The following is a 17,119-nucleotide window of genomic DNA, read 5'->3' as shown; positions in this document are numbered from 1 at the left end:
TTAAACAAGCATCATGAATTTAAAAGCAAGGAACATTTGAATTGAAGTCTATGTAAACAAATTAGGATCACTATTAGTAATAATAGAAAATACTTAGATGATGTTTTATGGCTTACAGTATTGATTCCTTAAACTTCTCTCCCCAAAGTTACCCTTGATGTCTTCTTGGTTGCCAAATCCAGTATCATTCTCTAATCCTTTGACACTCTCTTCTCTCTAGAATTCTGGGATACCCCTCCTCTCCTGACCTTTTCTCCTCTGTCTTCTTCACTGGATCCTCATCCAGATCACACCCTTTAACTATAGAGGTCCTATAGGATTTTGTCCTAGACCCTTTGCTTTCTTCCTTGGTGATCTCATCAGCACCCATAGATTTTAATTGCTATCTCCAGGCTGATGATTCTCAAATCCACCCATCCTAGCCCATTCTCCCCACCAACCTCCAGTTTTCCAACTCCAGCTGCCCTTCAGACACCTTGAACTGAATGTCCAGTAGGCAGCTTGAATTGACTGTGGACACAACTGGTGTCATGACCTTTCCCCCTTAATCCTCCCCACCTTCCTCCCTTCCTTGTTACTCTAGAGGACAGCACCATCCTCTCGGTCCTAGGCTCATAACCTAGGAGTAATCCTCAACTCCTATCTATTGCCCCCCCCCATATCTGTTGCCAAAATCCGTTGATTTTTTACCTCCACAGCATCTCTTTAATATGCCCCCCTTGTCTTCTCTGATCCTGCCCCCACCCTGGTGCAGACCCTCATTACCTCAGGCCTGGACAATGGCAATAACTGCTGGGGCTGGGGAAGTCTCTCCCTATTCCCTATTTGATTCAGCCGTCTACCTCTCCCCACTTAATAAATTCCCGTGGCTCCTTATTATCTCCAGAATCAAATACAACATCTTTGTTTGGCATTCAAAGCTCTTCACAAGCTTGTGCCTCAGACATACACTTCTTAATCCAGTGACCCTGGCGGTTCATTGAACAGCCTCCATCTCTAAGCTCTGGGCCTTTGTCCTGGCTACCCCCCATGACTGGAATATTCTCAGCTCTTCCTCCTGGCCTCCCTGACTTCCCTCCAGTCTCTACTACAATCCCAGTCCCTCTTAATTCTAGTGCCTTCCCTCTGTGAATTATTTCCAATTCATTCCATACATAGTGTGTTTATATGTCTATGTCTCCCCACTTGATTGAGAACTCCCCAAATACAGGGACTGCCTTTTGTGCCTGATACTTCACAAGAGATCTGGCATGTTACATTGGATACTTAATTGTAATTGATTCTAGATTAATTAATCCTAATAGGATTATGAAGAAAATTAAGGACAAATGAAGGATTAGTGATAAGACTTATAGGCTCATCTATGTATACAAATGTATGTATGGATGTGAGTATTTGTCTGTATAATATGATTGACTTTGAAGGTGAGTGGATTTTTTTTTTTGTTCGTTTTGTGAAGCAATGAGGTTGTGACTTGCCCAGGGTCACACAGCTAATAAATATCAAATGTCTGAGGTCACAGTTGAACTCAGGTCCTCTTGACTCCAAGGCTGGTACATTATCCACTGCCTCACCTAGCTGCCCTGGGAGTGTTTTTTTTTTAATGAGAACTCTGTTTTATTAATAAGACTTTTCAATGAATTGGGTCCAATGACAATGAAAATTCTGTTAACTCTAATTTATAGAGTCTTAAAAGTTTTAAAGTTTTCAAAGCTTCTAAATATATAGACATACATGTATGTGTGTGTTATCTCAATTCAGCTTTTTAGCAACCCTGATGGGGCAAGGCAGCTAGTATTGTTGCTGCTGTTATGACTAATTATTATCAACTCCCTATTTTAGATGTCCCAAGGATGATTTGGAGTGGAACCTTCTGAAATAAGATCAACAGGATGTGTGTCATCACTCCAGATTTTTATTGAGGATTGCCTGAGACTCAGGAGCTCAAAAGTTGGGACAGGACCAAACTCAGAAGGTTCGACGGTGTATGATGGAAGGGCCAAAGTCCCCATACTCATAATCACAGATCCACATACGTTGGAAAGAACTCAGAGTAGTCAGGATGGAACCACCAAACCAGGCAGAGAAGCGACACTTTGCCGGCACGACCACCTGGAGGAGGAAACCAGAGGGAGTAAGCCTGAGCCTCTTGGAGCTGCCAGAAGGAACAAAGGCAGAGGACTGGAGAGGGCCCGGGGCTGAGCTCAGAGCACCAAAGACCTCCCCCAGTCTTCCCAGCTCTATAGCTTCCTCCTATTTGCACCATGATCCCAAAGTCTGGGATCACTATATTCTAGGGGAAGCAGTACTGACTAGGGACTGACTCGCAGGACCTGAATCAGATCCTACCTCTGGCGCTTACTGCTTGCAATATTTTGGGCAAGTCACCACTTCCCCTGGGCCTCAGTTTACCTATGGGACTTTAAGCAAGTCACTTAAGCTCTCTATAGGCTTATGAACAGGCAGAGGAATTCAAATAAAATAGATACCCATTTTATCAGATGAAGGCACAGAAAGGATATATGACGTGCTCAAGGTCATACAGTGAGTCCTCCTGACCTTGCATGGGGAAAATACTTTTAGAAAATTTACACACTATTAAAAACCTGCTTGAGCAAGTGACCTAGATTCTGGGTTAGTATTCATCTCTGCTCCCCAGGACCCTGGGGATTTTTTGGTTTGTTTTTATGGTTCTGGAAAGTCAATGTATGCATAGATCATAGGAGCTAGATCTAGTTTGTATCCCCATAATTATACCAGAAAAAAAGAGCTGAAATGATTAAACTATTGTCAGTAGTACACTTTCAAGGAAAAAACGACTATTCCTGCCCCTGAGCTTTCTGGCCCACCACAAGCAATTCAATTTTGTCTTAAGCTTTGTTGGGGAACGATCACCCCCACCTTAAGGACATGCCCACCAGTTTTTGCTGTTTGCTCTGTCACTGATGTGTTGGACCCCTTAGATCAACTTCAAATTCCTTGTGCTTCTTTCTACCTTTACCTTCTCTTTCCAAAATTTTTCTATATCAAATTTCACAATAATCTTGTGCAGTAAAGGGGAAAAAAAATTTTCCCTTCTACACAGATCAGAAAGAATACAAAATGCTGAATATGCTTAGTGTCCTTGGTTACAAAGGAGGGTTATAGTGACAGTTGTGGTGAAAAAAACCCCCACAGAAATAAGTATCAAAGAAACATTTTTAGGGGGCAGCTAGGTGGCACAGTGGATAGAGCACCGGCCCTGGAGTCAGGAGTACCTGGGTTCAAATCCAGCCTCAGACACTTAATAATTACCTAGCTGTGTGGCCTTGGGCAAGCCACTTAACCCCAATGCCTTGCAAAAACTAAAAAAACAAAACAAAACAAAACCCCCCCACATTTTTTTAAAAGAGGGGGGGCAGCTAGGTGGCAAAGTGGATGGAGCACCGGCCCAAAAGTCAGGAGGACCTGAGTTCAAATATGACCTCAGACACTTCATAATTACCTAGCTGTGTGGCCTTGGGCAAGCCACTTAACCTCATTGCCTTGCAAAAACCTAAAAAAAAAAAAAGGGGGGTAAAAGATAAGAAGTTCCCCTTGATTTAAAAGGTAGTGTCCTCCACATCCTACTAATAAGGAAATGGGTCTTCAGAAGTGATTTGTGTAGTAAGGTAGGAGGAGAACTCAGAGGAGAATTCAGTTCATGCTATATTCCAACCCCCACCATTATTTAGATATTTAATACTAAATAGAAAAGGAGCAAATGGAAAAATAAATGTCTGGAAGAAGAAATCAATCAACCAGTCAGTCAGTCATATTTTTCTGAATAAATGCAAAGAGCTTGTCCAAAGAGTTTTTCTGAACTGTTGACAACCCAAGGGTCATAGTGACTCAGTGTAGGACCATGGACCTTTAGTTCCCTGGGCTAGAAATTGGAGATAATGCATACTCTTTCTCTCTGACAAAGCATTGCCAGATTCAGAGTCATCCAAAGGCAAAAGACTCACTTTACTTCAGGAGCAAACTACCTTAATCTTAGTCATCTGTGGAGCCTGGGCCTTGATTTCCTTCGTCATCCGTTCAGTCATGCCTGGGAATGACATGCTGCCTCCGCAAAGGACAGTATTCACATAAAAGATCTTCCTTATTTCAAAATCACATTTCAGAAGACTCTCATATATGTTTTTGTGAAGACCCTGAGATGTGACCCCTGTAAACAAAAAGCAGGTAGGGATGGGCTAGCATTTGTCTTTCAGGAAAACTGTTCATACCAATTATCAGGGAGACAAGGGGTTAGGCCATGTCCTAGCTCCATCAGCACCATGGTTAGGGCCAGCGGTGGATTTGGAAATTGCCAAGGTCCTGGGTAGAGCCAACTGCTGGTGATAGTACTCAGAGCTGGCCCAGTTATTTAAAGGGCAGGAAGAATTTTTCCAGGGGTTTAGAATTATCCAACTTGGCTGACTTCTGAGCTCTTAGGCGCTTCGGATTATTCCCCAAATAAGCGAAATGCAAATAAACCTAACAAAGTTCTTTGTAGATAGTTCTATTTCCCAAAACAAAATGTCTCTGATGTGGATCTGTCAATCAGATGTCAATAATTATTTATTGGAGTTACAAAGAAAAGTCAGTCCCTGTTCTCAAGGAATTCCATCTAACGGGGAGACAACATGTAATTATCCATGTAGAAATAAGACTGAGATGTGACAAAACAGAGATGATCGACAGAGGGAAAGCCCATAATGTTAAGAAATCAGGAAGTGCATCTTGGAGAAAGAGAGGTTTTGGTTTATCTATGGGTCTCTTCCCTGGTCCACAGACAGGGAAGGAAGTTAGGGAGGAGTGCCCTATATCTGCCCATCCCCTGTCCGGGTATTTTGCAGCCTTTAACAATTCCTGGAGCCACCCTCAGGTGAGGAAGGTAATATTTCTCTGCCTTGAAAGTCTGCATTGAGTCGGTGATAGGATAATTTGGAACGCGTTCCTTATGAAGGTCCAATTCTCTGCCTCTGTCTGTGCCTCTATCTGCCTCTGTATGTCTCCTTTGTTTCCCTCTCTCCTCTGACTCTACCTATAGCTCCTGAGTTTCATGATCTACTCTATGCACTGATTCACAGGTCTACAGACCCAGCTCCCATCTCTCCCTTGAGCTCCAGATTATCATCCCTAGAGCTGCATGTGAATGATTTCAGACTGGATGCCCCCCCCCCACTTGGCCCAAATGGAACTCCTGTCCTTTTACCTTCCCCTCTTCCCCTCTTCTCTTACTCTCAAGGACACCACCAACTTTACAGTCAGCCTAGTTCAAAGCCATGGAGTCCTTTATTCTTTTTTGTTCTTCAATCTCATTATCTAATTAGTGAGCTCTTATCCATTCTACCACCACCGCATCTCTCCTATCCATCCTTTCTCACCACTCACATGGCGGACCCCCAGCCCAGACTTCCAAGCCCACTAGCTTGCCTGTCCAACTGCCAGGCTTCCTAATTCCTCCCCCTGCTTTCTGGTGTCCACAAACTCCAATCTTTCTTCCTCATGGCTGCCAGAATGTTTCCAAATAGACATCTGTGTCAGTCCCCTGCTCAAGAAACCCTGAGACTCCCAATGGCTTCTGGTATGAAACAAAAATGCCTGTGTTTGGTATTTAAAACTTTGCCTGGGAGGGGGGAGGGTGCAGTGGATAGAGCACTGGCCCTGGATTCAGGAGTCCCTGAATTCAAATCTGACCTCAGACACTTAATAATGACCTAGCTGTGTGGCCTTGGGCAAGCCACTTAACCCCATTGCCTTGCCAAAAACCTAACCCCCCCCAAAAAAATTTTGCCTCTTGCCTGTCTTTCCAATTTTACACCTCCACTCTCATTTCCAATAAACTGGCCCCTCTGCTGGGCTTCTCATGTACTGATCTATCTCTTGCTTTCATGACTTTGTACAGACTGTCCTCCCATCCCAAACATGCCTGCACTGCTTTCCCTCTGCTTCTTTCTAGCTCTCTTCAAAGTTCACTCCTTCCCCAGTATCCTCCCTCCCTGAAATCATTTTATGTTGTGATGGCCATCTCTTACCCTCTCCACCTCTTAGAATTTCTAATGACCTGAAAAAAAACAGCTCAAAGGCCATCTCCCTCTCATAAGAGAGCTTTCCTGACTCCTTCCCCTCCCAAATTCAACTGTATTTTATCTTCTATCTGGGACAAACACGTTGGATCTCCTGATCATTTTGTTTTTATATGCTTGCTTCCTTTTAATCCTTGGTATTTATGATTTTTAGAAATATGATTCTGAGAAGGGATCTTCATGTAAGCTCAACGAGGGCAGACATGATTTATTTTTGTCTGTGCAATGTGCATGTCTAACATAGGACCTGGAACTGTGGACACTTAATAAATGCATCAACATCATCTCCTGTCCTCTCATGTCTAGTCTTCTCTTCTCAAGCATGAAGTCTTCATTTTCTCTTGTCCCCTCATCTTTCTGGCTGGGGCTGCTCTGACTCATTTGCTCAGTGCTAGCCCTTATAACCCCAACTGCCATAATTACTGTTACTCTGGGAATTCCTAGAGCAATGGGTGGTCTGTGGGAAGTGTGTATGGTTTAGGGGAGTTGTACTCTCTCACCTAGCATGGATGGTTGGAAGAAGGCCTCAGGACAGCAAAACCTCTCCCTGTCCATGGTAATTATTTGGCCATCAGGAAGCTCATATTCCTTCTGTATGGAGCATAGTTCAGTGTGCATCTCCTCTATGAAGTCCAAAGCCACATAGCACAATTTCTCCTTGATGTCTCTGATCATTTCCCATTCAGCTGGAGGAAAGAGAACACCGTAAAGGAAAACATGCCTACAGAAAGCAAAGTCTGTTGTTTAAGATCCAGAGCCTCATGGGGCTCGGGTTAGGAGATGGGCTGGGAAGAGGCCCCCTTTTTTAGAAAGTATGGTTACCAGAAATAACCACCCAAGTAGGTCTTTGAGGCAAGGTCTTTTTTCTCTATTTTTATATTATCTCTATATCTTCATCTCCTAGCAATATTCATCCATCCATCCATCCACCCACACATACATACATACATACATTCACTCATTCATCTATTCAAGTATTCATATATCTGACCCTGGGCCAGGTCCTGGGGTGACAAATGAAAAGTAAAATAGTCCCTTTCCTTGGACCTTCCATTTAATGGGATGGGGATTCAGGGAGGACCTTGGGGAATGGACAGTAGGTGCACCAATGCATAGATAAATAAATACTAAATATGCTTTTCCAATGGGTCTATGACCATCAGTGTGGGTGATGTTCATTCCTACCATGATTCCGATAAAATAAAGTAAATATCAATTTATTTTTCCGGAACAGAGGTGGCATTCATAAGGAATGACTGAGATTAGGAAATATCTTGAAGGAGCTGAGCCTTGGAAGGGGAGAATGAAAAGAGGGAGAACATTTCAGGCATAGGAACACAACCTGTGTAAAGTCACAAAGTCACAGAGGCAAGAGAGGAAATCTTAACTATGTTAAAACAGCTCCTAGGAAAGGTAGCTGAGAGTCAGAATGATGAAACCTAGCTTCCTGGAAATCTTCCTTGAAAGTTTGGCTACACACAGAGTGTGAGGAGCTCTAAATGCCAAACAGAAGAGCTGGTTCATCCTTATGGCAACAGACCACTAGCTTCTGACCTATGCTTCTTATTCAGGGGCATCAGGTCTGTACTCTAGGAATACCAGTTTGGCAGTTGTGAAGAAAATAGATCAGGAGAGAAAGAGACTGGGGTCAGGAAGCCCAATTAGGAGGTTATTGCAGTAGTTTAGGGGAGATGGCATGAGGGCCAAAATTAGGGTACACATTTAATGTATGTTGAATCCACTTGTTCCAATGGTTGACCACAGAAGTGTTGTCTGGTTTTAGCTATATAATGGGGTTTATTTACTTTTTCTGGGTTCCCTGTGCTGTCTCACCCATGGTCCCCAGAAAGTAGCCTTTGTCAGTGAGAATTTTCATAAGGTACACGGAAAGGTCCCGGCCTGACACCTCCAGGTTCATGATAGTGTTAGATAAGGTATAGCCTCCATCAATGGCAACGTTGTAGGTCACTTCATCCCCAGAATTTACAATGAATCCTAGAAGAGGAGAAAGTTGTGATTCATCCCGGGAGGAATTTGATCTTCTTTCAGGGATGTTAGACAATAGTCAGCTTACTATTTTCAGCTGAATTAAACTGAGAAAACAAGGTGAAGAAAAGGAGAGTGTGGACTAAAGGAAGAAGACCAGGATCTCAAAAAATGGCTGCCTACAATACTACCTGTTGGTAAAGATGCCCTTATATTTTCTTTAGCTAGCCTTGAGGTCAGGGAAGCATGAAATTTCAGAGCTTGGAAAGCCCTTAGAATAAGGGGCATGGAATATCACAATCTGGAAAGGGCTTGGAACATGAAATCTTAAGAATAGGGAGACACCTTAGAATGTGAAAGATCAGAGTTGTCATTGTGAACAAAGAAAAGAGATTATCAGGGCTGGGAGGGAACATAGAATCTCGAAAATGTCAGACTATGAATGTCAAGAGGAGACCTTTGAGTATTGAATGTCAGAGTGGGAATGGTCCTTATAGATAATGTCATCTATCCTCTTCCTCCTTCACAACTGAGATTCCAGACTAGGACCCAGCTGTCATTTCTCTACCCTACTAATTTAGATAAAGTGACATACATCTGAAGGTCATGACATACACCAAGCTGGTGTGTATATCTGTTTGACAGAACACAAACCAGTTCTTGGACAAATAGCCTCATTACAGCCCCAAAGTCTCCAAAATGGAGCTCTCTGCTTAAGGTTTGGCAGTTTTTCTTGCAGGTTAAAAAAGGACTTCCACTTTTCCAAGAATTCCAAGGAGATTTTTACATGTAAGAGCCATGAGAAGATGTAATCCTGGCTCCAGCTGGTCATCATAGGCTGACGACTGGAAAGAACCTCAGAGATTGTCTAGTCTAACATTCTCCTTTTAGTCAACAGGAAACTGAGGCACAAAGGGGCTAGGTGACTTGCTGAAGACCCAGTTCCTTCATGTATAAAATGGGAATAATAATCCCAGCCCTCCCAGCCTCCCAACACTATACTGAGGAAACCTGCAGACACAGTTTAAATGGACATTGCTCATGGTGGGAGCTGATGCTCAAGGGGGGGGGGTGACCTACTATCTGAGTGTGATTAGCAGTCAAGGTTGGGATGGACCTTACAACATAGAACATGGAGTGTTGGAGGTGGAAGGAAACTTAGAACATCAAATGTAGCCTATTAAGGCTGGAATGACCTTGGAGCATGGAATGTCCAGGACTAGGGTGGCCTCTTGAATGTAACACATGGAATCCTGGAGCTGGGAGGAATATTAGAGAGAGACTTTAGAACACAAGGCAGAGAATGTCAGGGCTGTGGAGAACCCAAGAACACATAATATAAAATATCAGAATTGGAAGGGGCAGATATGTAGCAGACAGAACACCAAAGTTGAGAAGGACCTTAGATCATGGAAAACAATGGAAGAGACCTTAGGGAGCTTCTCATTTAACTTCTTGTCCCTCATTTATTAAAAATGGGTTATTGAGATACTCTTTCTTGGCCTATGCATTTGGAAAACCATTTTCAAGGCAAAACAGAATGGAAATGTTAGCACTCACCAGTGGTCCGGCCTGAAGAAAAAAGGGACAAAACATCTTGAACTGCTTGGCACAAGGCTGGAATTTTAAAAGTTTCAAACATAATCTACAAAAAGAGAGTGGACAGTCAGCCAGGGCCATGCTTGGGGCTGGGGGGGAAGGTAGGGAGGAGAAGGCGTATTCTAAGAGAGAATGGGAATTTTCCTCTTCTAGCAGCCCCATAGCTAATACTTACTCACTAAGTCCTGGAGAGGTCCCAGTGCTCACTCCCCCTTCACACCTGAACCTCTCAACTTCGGGGAGTCCCCAACTTCCTTCCAAGCTCCACCAAATGTTCCACTTGAGGTCTTTTCTAGCTGCACCCCAACTCTCCATCTCACCCCCATTTGCTAGTGATGTATCCCTCTTGAAATTTCTTTGAATTCTTTTGTATTTCCCTCTCTCAGATACATGGTACTTTGCAGGTAGACTATAACTCCCTGAAGAGAGGAGTTATGTAATTGGGGAAGCTGGGAGTATGGGCTCAAGGCCTGGGTCCATCTGATGCAATTTTACTTATTTTCCCTAAGGTCATACCCACTGCAATAGCAGGAAGCCAGATCTAAGAAGGAATCTTAAAATACAGAATACCAGAGCTGGAGGGATAAGAGAACTGTAGAACCTGGATGACCCTTAGAATGTAGAACACAGCCTGTCAGATCTGAAAGTTGACCTTGGTATATAGAATCCTGGGAAGGACTGTAGAAGTTGACAATCTCTTATTCCTTCTCTCACCACCACCTTGCTTACCTCCATTAATTTCTCTTTGTTGGCTTTTGGGTTGGTGATACTTTCTGTCACCAGGAGGGGATGCTCTTCTGGGTCTATATGGAGTTTATAGAAAGCATGATGCCAGATCTTAGGGGATAAAAACAATTTGGCGCATTCATCTCCTGTCCATAGCAACAGCCTTGATATCATGACCTCATTCAAGAATTCATGGGCCATTCTCTATCTGTAACTTGTCCTCCCCTCCCCTCAGTCTACTTTTAAAAAATTGGATCCAGTTGAATCCTCTGTGTGGACAGAATTCCTTAGTAATGGAGTCCTATGGTGCACTTTTTCTAAAGATGATTGAATTGCTTCAAGGGCCCTAATACATTTTTTCTATTGGAGCATTCCTACCCCACCAGAAGTAGCAATTCTAGAGGCTTTGTTGACCTGAGAGGTCCCAGGAGCAGTTATCCTGACCAAAGTCCAGCACAATTCCTTGGCTACACACTGACCTTTTCCATGTCATCCCAGTTGGTGATAATTCCATGTTCAATGGGATGTTTCACAGTGAGCTTTGACCACTTATCAGTAACATCATTGCCAATGAACGTTTCCTTTGCATCCATTCCATGAATCACATTCTGGAAAATGTAAGGAGCAACTTGTCACTGTCTGGACTTGGTATGCCACAACAGGAAGACAAAGTGCTATTTTATGTGGGAGCCTTACAGAAGGCTGAAGGCGGGGTGGGTGGGAGCAGTTCTGCATTTTGATTCTTTCCGGCTACCATTTATTAAAATGCCCATAAGTGAATTGTTGTTAATAACTCATCTGGGAGGTGATTGAGTATGGTCATCCCCATTCTATGCATAATGAATTTTGTGGACAAAGAAAATGAGATCCATCTTCTTCATTGACTGTCGGTCTTATTCTTTCAGGAAGACAATCCTCAATCCCTTTTCCTGTAAATTCTCTGTAAAATTCTCATCCTGTTTCCAAATACCTCCCTGTTCAGAGCCCTTTGTCTTTGAACTGTTTCATTTCACCCTATCCCTACACTATTTGAGGTGTTTGAAGGGCCTCAAGTCAACCAAGGCCCCATTCAAGGCGATTTAATACCCTTTCCCAGGAACCCAGTGACCAGGTACAGAGAAATACCAAATTCAGGTTAAATACAAGTAGCAACAAGTAGGGAAGAATAGGGAAATGCTAAGTGTTCACACTTGGATAGGCCTCAAGACTGGTGATTTAACTTGGGTCTCTGAACAGGAACACAGCATTCCTCAATCAGATCTGTACTTAAGGAAAATGAAAACATGGCTAAGTGAAAAAACACCTGGGATTAGAGTCTGGAGGCCTGGTGTCTCATGTCTAGTGGTGCTCACCGGTCCCGAGTAAAAGTTCATGATCTGAAAAATCTGGGGCAGCTAAGAGGTGCAGTGGATAGAATAGTGGTCCTGGAATCAGAAGGATCTGAGTTCAAATCCAGCCTCAGACACTTAATAATTCCCTAGCTGTGTGACCTTGGGCAAGTCACATAATCCCATTGCCTTGCAAAAAAAAAGAGAGAAGATCAAGATGTTTAAAAAATCCTTTAGTAAATACAAGCAAACACCCCATGGAGCCACACACATGTTCATTAATGATACCTCCAGGTGCAGCAAGCTTTCCAGATACATATTGGCCTACAGGCACATGCCCACTTCAATATAACATGGACCTCCCACGAGAATAAACAGTTTATCAAATCCCCCCCCCCAAACCTCCTCCTTTCTCTTCTTCTTGCTACTGGCTAATACAATGATTCCTGAAGACCACTGGTAATCCCTCCTCATCTGAATTTCCATAACCATGGCCTCCAGTGCCCTTAAAATCATTAATGCTTGAAAGTCTTTTATGGCCAGGGCCTGGGCAAAGCAAGGATTGTCTGAGGTTTTTGTTTCTCTCAGCTTCAACACTGATGTATTTATTGGATGACCATGAACTGACGGTGTATTTTGCAACATGAGGATAATAGGAATTCCTGCCTGAACCAACAGCAAACTACACCCTTATGAGATTATGAGAACACTTGGTCACAATAAAGCCTAATGCAATGCAACTGATGATTAATTCATTGTGATTTATTTTTCTATTATTGTCTTCAGATTGAGAATCACTGAATTTCAAAATAGAGAGGGCCATTGATTACGACCTATGACTGACCAAGCATCCCTTCAGTGACATGTTTCCCTGACAAGGGGGCCTCCAGCCTCTTGAAGACCTCTAGGGAGGAGAAGTTCACTAGCTCTCCGGGCAGGCTCTGCCCTATTTGTAGAGCCATCATTGTCAGGAAATTGTGTCCATTGGCCTCTTAGAAGCTTCCATTCAAGTTTCCCAGTGGCTCCTTCTGGACCAAGCTCATCACTCACTTTGGTTATCTTGCATCATTTGTCTTCTCTGCTCGCTATGGACATATGCCAGCATATAGACCTCTAACCAGGTGTGCATTGGCATGTGCATCCCCACAATTTATACTGCCTAGAATCACTATTAAATGCAAATATTAGCTTTGGAATTGGGCCAGTCATTCTGGCTCTGAGTCCCTAAATCAATTGTGAAATTGTTCCTGAAATGCAGGAACTCCTCCTCATAATTTGAAGTGTGACTCCACTCCAGAATATCACAGGATTGTCCTTTTCCTTTGCCTGGGACAGGCTCAATGAGCAACACAGACATGATAGCTATCCATTTTAAAGGACACTAACCTGCCTTTTATAGTGTCCAACTACGCATGGGAAAACGTATCGGGGGTCCCCTTCTCCTCCATACCCCACTTTGAAGTATCTGGAACCACCATCAAATACAACAGGCACGGGCTCTTCAGCTTCTTTCCATGGTTTTGTGACTGTTGAAAAGAGCACAATTCTGTCTTGTCCCAGGTCCAGTCTTAAGACCCCTGGGTCCTCAGCAAAGAAGTAAAGGCTAAGCTCCTCAGAGATCTGGAAAAGGCCATTCTTTGGGTCCCGAGGGAGTCACCCATCCCCCCACCATAACCAGATTGGAGAAGGCAGCTGCTTAGCAGAGTTTGAGCCCTGCAGAGAGCTGAGCTCCTTTCCTGTGAGGGCAGGTCACCCAGGACTCGCTGTCCAATTCCATTCACTCAGGGCCCAGTGAAGATATTGTCAGAAAAACTGGCTTTCCTTGGGCATCTTTCTTGTTGGTTCCTCTCCTCCTCCCACTTCCTCATTCTCTTACGTGGTTTGGTTTGAATGCCCCATGCATTTATAACCATTGTCACGACGACTTTCCTTGCTTACTGACCCAGGTATCCTTGGGTTCTGATTTGGTAGGGCCTACCAGCATTGTGACCTTTCCAGTACCTCTCTCTGACCCTGTGGGTCCTGGGCCTCACTTCTGTCCAACATACTGGGACTGTGACAGATCCTATCTGAGAGCTGGGGTCTCATTTAGCTGGGGTCCAATGCGGCTGGATTCTATTCCTCTAGACACTTGCCTGATCAGTGTTTGGTGGTAGAAAGACTCCTAGTTTGGAAGTCATAGAACCTGTGTTCATGTTGGCTCTGCTGCCCATGGTGTTGGATAAATTTCTTTCCTTCTCTAGGCCTTAGTTTCTGACCCTGTAAAATGAGGTGATTGTTGGAGTTTGGAATTGTTGGAATTTCTAGAGGTTCTTTTTACTCTTATATTTTCATTTTTCTAAGGCCCTTCCCAATGTCAGATCAGTGATCTGGCTGGACTGAACATATATGAAGGCAGATATACCCATCTTCTTACTCTTGTATGGTCTGAACCACTCTTCAGTAGAGTTAGGTTTTGGGGAATAGCTGCCCCTCAGCCATGACACACAATAAAATTACTGGCTTGATCTCTCTGCCCAAGGACAACATCTAGAATGGAGGTGTCATTTCACTCATCTGCTCTCCTCTCAAACATTTTTCATAGTTGCCCTTTTTCTTCATCAATGTGGACTCTGAACACCTTAGGGAAAATGAAGACCACTTGAAAAGTTGTCCAGCTATTAGAAGTTTTAAAGTATTGTAAATGTCTTGGTACATGTAGTGATACAAAAGGAGGCTAGTGTTTAAAGAATGGATCCCAGAGTGAGTTGTCTGATAAAGGAGATGATCACTCTTAAATTTGTGGAGTTTTTGCCCTTTAAATTGTCTTAGTTTCTCATTTATAGAAGAGGTAGGCAGGACCTCAAGGACCCTCATCTAAACAAGAATTCCTTCCCCAATATCTCTGCTAACTCCTCCATTTTTTTGCTTCAAGGCTGCTCTCAATCAGGGTAGTCACCTCTTTTCTGGGAACCCTATTTCGCTTTGGTACATTCTCATTGTTTGGAAGTTTCCTGATGTCCACCATCAATTTGCTCTAAATCTTCCACTGATTGTGACTGGTTCTGCCCTCTGAGGCCAAGCAGAATGCTAATCCCTGCTTCTACTGTTCCCTGTTCCCTATTATCTAGGGAATAATTGCCTGCCCTCCCCACCCAAACTCCATCCTTGGACTGAGCTAAACCCTCAACCTGTTTCTCAGAGGAGGAACTTACCTGTTATTTATTCAGCAACTACTGGCTCTGCTCAATTTGATATTCAGTCAAATCCAAAGATTTTCCCAAAACTTTGCCTAAAGAGGAGGAAGAATTGCCAAGATCAGTTCTACTAAGACAAGTGGCTTGTTGTTTTTGGACTGTGGTGATGCTAGTCTAGAGGACAACCCTATCCATTCAGCCTCATGAGGGAAGAAGAAAATGGGATCCATGTTGCTATTTCCCAGGGAATAAATGATTGGCTTTTTACAGACTTTCAGGACCTTAAGACTAGAAGGGACCTCATGGGTCATCTTGCCTAACACTTTCACAAACAATCATTTCTACAATACCTATGGCTAGTGATCTCTCTGGATAGTTTTTGTTAGAAAGTTTGATTTCTTACACTGAACAGAAATCTGGCTCCAGCATCTATTACATAGAGCTCTCTCAGCTCTTCTCTGTGACTAAGGCTGCTGTTACTTATGCAGACTGAATTCAATCATTTCCAATTTTAATCAATAAGACTATCAAACATTTGTTATGTCCCAGGGATGTAAAGAAAAAATGAAACTGTTCTTGTTTTTTAGGAACTCATAATATCAAGGTGGTTGTAAGAAAAGTCACCCCCCCCAACTAGGGTAACTGGAAAGGCCTCCTACAGACTTCCAGGAGCTAAAATAATGGAGTAAGACAGGAAATCACCTGAATTCTCCCAAATTCATCTCCAAACAACTATAAAATATCTCCTCAAAACAAATTCTGGAATGGAAGAACCAACAACAAGAAGAGGTGAAACAATTTTCCAGCCCAAAACAATTTGGAAAACCCACAAAAAAGGTCTGTCTCACTTGGATTTTAAAAGGGGGAGGCTCTGAGACCTAGTGCACATTAGTGATTGAGGACCTGCAGCCCCAGTGCAACAACAGGTGAGTGTACAGAGGCCCCCTTATAGTCCCAAAAAAGCAGCAGGTCTCCTGTGGCCCCCAACATGACACCAGGCTAGTGGCCAGTCCCCCCATGACCCCGTAATGGCACCAGGTGAGTGGCTGGCCCATCCTCCATAGCATCTGTACAATACCAGGTACAGTCAGGGCTTGCATTTCCCAGTCTAAGATAGTTGAGACTGTGCCCTCTGTTTCCCAGGAGTAGAGTTCAAGTTTAAAAGTAATGAAATAGGTTAGAAAAATGAACATAATCTAAAAAAAATAAACCTGATTATTTGATATTATGACAGGAAAGACAAAACAGGCAATAATGTCAAATTGCCTACATGCAAAACCTCAAAGAAAAATATGAATTGGTTTCAGAACTGGAGCAGTTCAAAAAGGATTTAAAAATCGAATGAGAGGTAAAAGAATTGAGAGAAGAAAAGAGTGATGCAAGAGACTGATGAAAAAAGAGTCAACAGCCTGGTAAAGCAAACACAAAAAGAGGGGAAAATGTGCAAAAATTTACTGAAGAAAAAGCCTTAGAAAGCAGAACTGCAAAAAAAGTAGAACTGGCCAAAAAGAAAAACAAGTTAAAAGCTAACTGAAGAAAATAACTTTTAAAAAATTTGAATTAAGCACATGAAAGCTAATGACTCCTTGAGACATCAAGAATCAACCAAAGATTTAAAAAAATAGAAGAAAATGTGAAATTCTTGTTGGAAAAAAAATTGACCAGGAAAATAGAAATGGGAAAAGTAATTTAAAAATTATTGGACTAGCCAAAAGCCATGATCAAAAAATAACCTGGCCATCATTCTTCAAGATACATCTTTATCAAAGAAAACTGCCCTGATATTCTAGAACCAGAGGGTAAAACAGACATTAAAAGAATCCACCAATCACCTCTTGAAAAAGATTCCCAAATGAAAGCTTTGAGGAACATGATAACCAAATTCCAGGATTCCCATTCAAGGGGGAAATATTGTAAGCAACTAGAAAAAAAACCAATTCAAATATTGTAGTGCCACATTGTCTTACACAAGATTTAGTAACTTCTACAGTAAAGGATCAGAGGGCTTGGAATATGGTGTTCTGGAAGGCAAAGGAATTAAGATTACGACTAAAAATCACTTACCCAGAGAAACTGAGCATAATCCTTCAGGGGGAAGGCTTCTTGTGGGAAACAAGCTTGAGCTGAGAATTGAAGGGACCTATGGATTCCAAGAGGCAACTATGAGGGAGTGAGCATTCCTGGCATGAGTGGGGGAGGGGGCAGTATA

The 17,119-nt window shown here is 42.8% G+C and overlaps 1 protein-coding gene across 5 annotated transcripts; it reads right to left on the bottom strand.

Annotated features, from left to right (window-relative positions):
- Nucleotides 1-1,895: 1,895 nt before the first annotated feature.
- Nucleotides 1,896-17,061, bottom strand: LOC141518642 (actin, cytoplasmic-like). Of its 5 annotated transcripts, XM_074230843.1 has the most exons (11): nt 16,975-17,061; nt 14,929-15,005; nt 13,870-13,993; nt 13,121-13,260; nt 10,886-11,014; nt 10,410-10,517; nt 9,642-9,726; nt 7,929-8,090; nt 6,596-6,781; nt 4,008-4,189; nt 1,896-2,112 (listed from the first exon to the last, which is right to left on the bottom strand). In XM_074230843.1, exons 5-11 carry the CDS (start codon nt 10,997-10,999, stop codon nt 1,969-1,971), a joined length of 981 nt encoding a protein of 326 aa, XP_074086944.1. In that variant the 5' UTR covers nt 11,000-11,014; nt 13,121-13,260; nt 13,870-13,993; nt 14,929-15,005; nt 16,975-17,061; the 3' UTR covers nt 1,896-1,968. The 5 variants fall into 5 exon arrangements, with proteins under 5 accessions (XP_074086944.1, XP_074086943.1, XP_074086941.1 ...); XM_074230842.1 differs by lacking the exon at nt 16,975-17,061 and having other exon boundaries at nt 13,185-13,260; XM_074230840.1 differs by lacking the exons at nt 13,870-13,993; nt 14,929-15,005; nt 16,975-17,061 and adding an exon at nt 13,611-13,697.
- Nucleotides 17,062-17,119: the final 58 nt, after the last annotated feature.

This window comes from Macrotis lagotis, chromosome 3, assembly GCF_037893015.1.
Source record: "Macrotis lagotis isolate mMagLag1 chromosome 3, bilby.v1.9.chrom.fasta, whole genome shotgun sequence".
Lineage (NCBI taxonomy): Eukaryota > Metazoa > Chordata > Mammalia > Peramelemorphia > Peramelidae > Macrotis > Macrotis lagotis.
This window is presented reverse-complemented; position numbering and strand designations above follow the sequence as displayed.

Bases quoted from the DNA above. Each gene is read 5' to 3' on its own strand.
- LOC141518642 (XM_074230840.1), bottom strand. From the start codon at position 13,647: ATGGTTATAAATGCATGGGGCATTCAAACCAAACCAC. The intron at 13,261-13,610 runs GTAAGAGAATGA...TCTTTTCAACAG, and splicing joins GGGCATTCAAACCAAACCAC to TCACAAAACCATGGAAAGAA. The intron at 2,113-4,007 runs GTAGTTTGCTCC...TTCCTCCTCCAG, and splicing joins CACAGATGACTAAGATTAAG to GTGGTCGTGCCGGCAAAGTG.